The sequence below is a fragment of the Notolabrus celidotus genome, chromosome 12 (assembly GCF_009762535.1).
Source record: "Notolabrus celidotus isolate fNotCel1 chromosome 12, fNotCel1.pri, whole genome shotgun sequence".
Taxonomy (NCBI): Eukaryota; Metazoa; Chordata; class Actinopteri; order Labriformes; family Labridae; genus Notolabrus; species Notolabrus celidotus.
Genome location: NC_048283.1, coordinates 13,579,040 through 13,583,631, shown reverse-complemented (window position 1 = coordinate 13,583,631; position 4,592 = coordinate 13,579,040). Strand labels below are relative to the sequence as shown.

At 39.5% G+C, this 4,592-nt stretch overlaps 1 protein-coding gene across 1 annotated transcript; it reads right to left on the bottom strand.

Annotated features, from left to right (window-relative positions):
• Positions 1-638: 638 nt before the first annotated feature.
• LOC117822530 (zinc finger and SCAN domain-containing protein 32-like) lies at positions 639-1,924 on the bottom strand. The gene is made up of 2 exons (XM_034697325.1): positions 1,630-1,924; positions 639-1,531 (listed from the first exon to the last, which is right to left on the bottom strand). The coding sequence occupies exons 1-2, from the start codon at positions 1,790-1,792 to the stop codon at positions 882-884; spliced, it is 813 nt and encodes a 270-aa protein (XP_034553216.1). The 5' UTR covers positions 1,793-1,924; the 3' UTR covers positions 639-881.
• Positions 1,925-4,592: the final 2,668 nt, after the last annotated feature.

Sequence of the window (4,592 nt, the reverse complement as noted above, 5' to 3'; positions counted from 1 at the left end):
TCAACTGTGATTTAAAAGAAGATACTGATGCAGCTTGCCTAAGATCCTCAGGCAGGTCGTTCCACAGTCGTGGAGCCTGCACAGCAAACGCTCGGCCACCCTTAGATTTTAACTTTGTGACGGGAACTTTAAGGAGGTTCCTGCCTGAGGATCTGAGGCTGCGCCCGGACTGGTAGGGTGACAGTAAATCACAGAAATATTCAGGGGCCACGCCGTGAAGTGCTTTAGAAGTGATTAGTAAAACCTTAAAATCTGTTCTAAAAGCAATGGGCAGCCAGTGTAGGGTCATTAAAACAGGAGTTATGTGCTCTCTCTTCTTGGTTTTAGTTAAAGAACAGATAATTCACAATCCTAAAGTAGTGTAATCTAGTGAGTATACTCAGTTACCATACCTTTTCATGAATTACCACACTTATATCTTGAATTCTAGTCTGTAGTAAAGCATGTTACTGAGCTGTATTGTGACTTGAAGCAGTGCATACTCAGTACATTACATACTACAGTCCAAAAACTGCCAAGTGCTGATGGATGGGAAACTGAGAAGGCAATGCCAGTGCTGCCACCTACTGGAATACTGCAAACCTCTCTTTTGATGTCCCTGCAGCACAGACCTGAACACAACATACAAATTACCAAAGTCTTTATAGATTCACATTTTATTCTGAATTCATCAGCCATAATTTGTTTGTAGAAATTATATTTTCACACAAATATACCACAAAATAAATTCAAGCACACAAGGCTTTATGAGGTCCATGCACATTAACTTACAACTAAAGATAAACAACTGACATCACATTCTTTGTTCGCACCTAACACTAAAAATAATTCATGATACAGTACAGACACACAGGTATTGGACATGAGTGTAATTTTAAGCTTCACACAGGCATGTTTTCTCTCTTGTGCAGACTCCTGATGTGCCTGCCCAGAGACTCCATCCATTTAAAGGACTTCCCACAATAATTACAGATAAAGTGTTTCCCTTCAGTGTGTATAGTCTGATGTCTATTCAGAGCACTTGTTGTTATAAAAGTCTTCCTGCATATTTCACATATGTACGGCCTCTCTCCTGTGTGTGTCCTGATGTGAGCAGCGAGGTGCGAGCAGTTACTGAAGCGCTTCTCACACACGGAGCAGCAGTAGGGCTTCTCTCCAGCACTGCCATTGTTGTTATTATTGTTGTGGTTTGGGTGGAAGGGTAAAATGGGATCCTGCAGACTATTTCTCAGACTGGAGGGAGATGAGATGAAGTCTTTGATGTCTGATTCGAGGCTGTCCAGCTGCTCTGTTGCATCTTGCCCCATCCAGAAGTCCCTGTGGCTCTTCTGCTGCTGCTGCTCCTTCTTCACTTGTGAGGGCTCTGGGTGCTCCTGCTCCATGCTGCTGCCCTCATCTTCCTCACAGTGCTGGGGCTCAGGAGCCTCTTCCACTGCAGGGTTTGATTGATGATGCTGAGGAGGAGGGTGGTGGTGGTGATGATGGGTGTGCTGCTGCAGCTGCGCTTCAATGCATCTCTCCAGTTCGGGCTCTTTAGAAATAACACACATCAAACACATGCAATCTGACTGAACAATAACCAGAAACTCAAAGGAGGTTTAGTTGCATGCAGATTCTGATCAAACCAACCTGACTTGAGAAGCTTCAGTTGCATCCTTAGACGAGTTATTTCCAGATCCTTTGAGCGAAAGATCTCCTCTTTGTACTCGGCTATGGTCTTTTCGACAGCTCCGAAGATCTCATCTGCTACTGCCATCAATCTGTCGTTGAGGAAAGCTCTTAGTGACAGCATTTTCGGACGTGTATCAGTGTGAAATGAAGAGCTTTTAGTTGACGTTACGCTAGGAGACGTGATTCTTACGAGTCCCCGAACGTCACGCTTCGCTTGTAAACACGGACATGAGAGCGAGCTAAGCTTTGTGTCGAATGTAAGGAACTACCGCCCCCTGCTGGAGCGGAGGGTGAAGGCAGGACCCCTCCTCTAAAATCAGACCATGGTTATATAGAGGGAGGGGGACAACATGGAACAATGTAAGACAGGGTTGTTCAATTAAATATTTGGTCAGGCTGGATTTTCAGACTAAGGACATGAGCTGGGCCGGAGATTTTTAACAGACAGTGAGCAAAGTTAACCATTTAAAAGAAAAACAAATAGATAAGATAACAAACACACTGGAGGTTTACTTAACGTATTTAGGGCTGGGTGATATGGCCTAGGAATAAAATCCCCATTTTTTTCAATTTTAATTGATTTTGTGTGTATCTCCTGAAAAAAGAAATCTACAAATGACTACCAACAAATTTTGATTTAATTTCATCAATCCAATTTCCAAGGCAAATTGAATTTCCCCTTAAAGGTACAGTGTGAAGTATATAGTGACCGAACAGACTTGGTAGGAATGGGAAACAATATTCATTGTACTGATAGACCTTTTTTGATAGTAAAAACTTGACAAATGGAGTATCGTACTTATCATGCATCACAGGAACTTATTTTCATTAAAGGCCACTGGGGTGGTCAAGGAAGGGGTGGTCAAGGAAGCGTTATAGTCTAAAATCTGACTGTTAAGACATTGCTAAATAGTCCTATGTCCACACACTGTACCTAAAAAAAGTGCAAACTTTTCTTTAAAAGTGCATTATGTAGTTTCACTAACATTGAATTCAAACATAATATAATTTGAAGGCCTCTGAAAACAAATACAAGCCTAGAAATGTGCCTGTAACAAAATGGCAGACACTACCATAGTAATGAAAGCAGTATAACTTTCAGCTAGATGTCTAGCTTGAAGCGGAGAAGGTTACAGAGAAAATCTAGATTTTCTTTTTTTAAAATTGCCTGAAACCAAAAATGCGATTAATCGATTAAATCGATTTATCGTACAGCCCTACGTATTGCAACATTCAAAAGGGCATAAACACAATAAAAGAGCAGTGCTTAATGTAAACCTATGCTGAAATACTGCTTTTAAATACAAGCACAAGTTAAGGTACATGTGAACAAAAAAAAAACAAAGTGCAGATTAGGAACACCATCTTTTGTTTTGGTAACATCTGAAAGTGCATAAATTAATTTTTGTAAGTACTTGTCAGTGTTAGTAAAATATGTTTTTCTTGCCGGACCCAAGTAACAATCACTCTGAAGTGGCTTTTGGGCCACTCGAGGATTGCTTTCGGGCGGCATGTGGCCCGTGGGCCGCTAATTGAATGGGGCTGGTGTAAGACATTCACAAATTATGTTTATGTTTATTTATTTGCACGGTTAATAGAAAATACACACCAAAGAAAGAGCAAAGATAAATTATATACCGTGCAGGAAGAGGCAGAAAACTCAGAGAGCTTATTTGAAGCCTCCACCCAAATAGTGTTCTAATATCAAAAATAGAATAGAATAACATAAGAACATTTCATTTTTACGGAAAGGGAATGTACCAATTACTGGAAGTGATCCGGAAGTGATCGAGTTTGGGGTCATTTAGTTTGTTTTGATGTAGAGAAACCAAACAGAGATGGACATGGTTTATATAATAGGACATCCTCGGGTCTCAGACAGAGGTGTCAGACCTCAGATGAAAAAGCATCATGTCTCCGCAAAACCTTCATCATGTGTCGGAATTCAGATGAAATGGCCTCAGACCACACGGCCTCAGGCTAAACAGAATCAGGCTAAAAGGAGTCAGACTTAACGGTAAAAGTGTTTCATCTTTAATAAATTTGTTTCCTTCAATGTAAATTTGTTTTGGCCTTGTTAAAAGTGATTTGCTAATGCAATTTTTATTTTATAAAATGCAAAAATATTTTCCAAAATTTTCTCCAACTTTTAAAAGGGTTTCATCTTGTGTAAATGTGTTTTGTCCTTCAGGGCCACCGTATAATCACCTTTATTTCACAGGCAACCAGTTTTGTTCACATTATCATCTAACACTGAGCCATTTTCTTGCTCTGTGGTAGAACACAGTACTGTAAAATTAAGAGTGTGTCTAATCCTCACTAACATGCACCTGTGCCTGTATAAAAGTATTTTGGGGAATTTGAAGGTATATTTTCACAATGCTATGTCAGACTGATGAATGCAGTGCACATATTTTTTGCCTGTTTTTTTGTTTTTTTGTTTTTCTTTCATGTTTATGTTTTGACACTAATAATATCATGTTTTGTTCTAATTCTTGTTCTTCAACAAAAAGACCCCAATACATTTAAATTCTTTAGAGACATGATGAATCAGATGAATGGTATGCATGCTATCTAGCCTTTGTCCTTCACATACAGCATTGTTGGCACTGCAAGTGATGCAATCATGTGGCTGTTTCAACACAGTAAGAATCAAAACCTTTGGAACAGGCAAATCAATATTTGGTTAAAAGCAGGGGTTTGCTTGAGCCAGATGAGATTGTGGTGAAAATCTAAAATTCATGGAATAATCTGCATAGTTTGTCACAAAAAATGAAATGTCTACCTCTCTGTTAATTCAAGCCCTGTCCCAAATACTGACTGTTACCTGCCTGTGTCCATTTATTCTTTCAAAGTATTTTCTATAACGTCAAACATTATACAAAACCAACATATGCTTAAAAGACCAATTCAAAACACTT

Coding starts and splice junctions, on each gene's coding strand:
- LOC117822530 (XM_034697325.1), bottom strand. CDS start 1,792: ATGCTGTCACTAAGAGCTTTCCTCAACGACAGATTGATGGCAGTAGCA. Junction 1,532..1,629: donor ACTGAAGCTTCTCAAGTCAG/GTTGGTTTGATC, acceptor TTATTTCTAAAG/AGCCCGAACTGGAGAGATGC.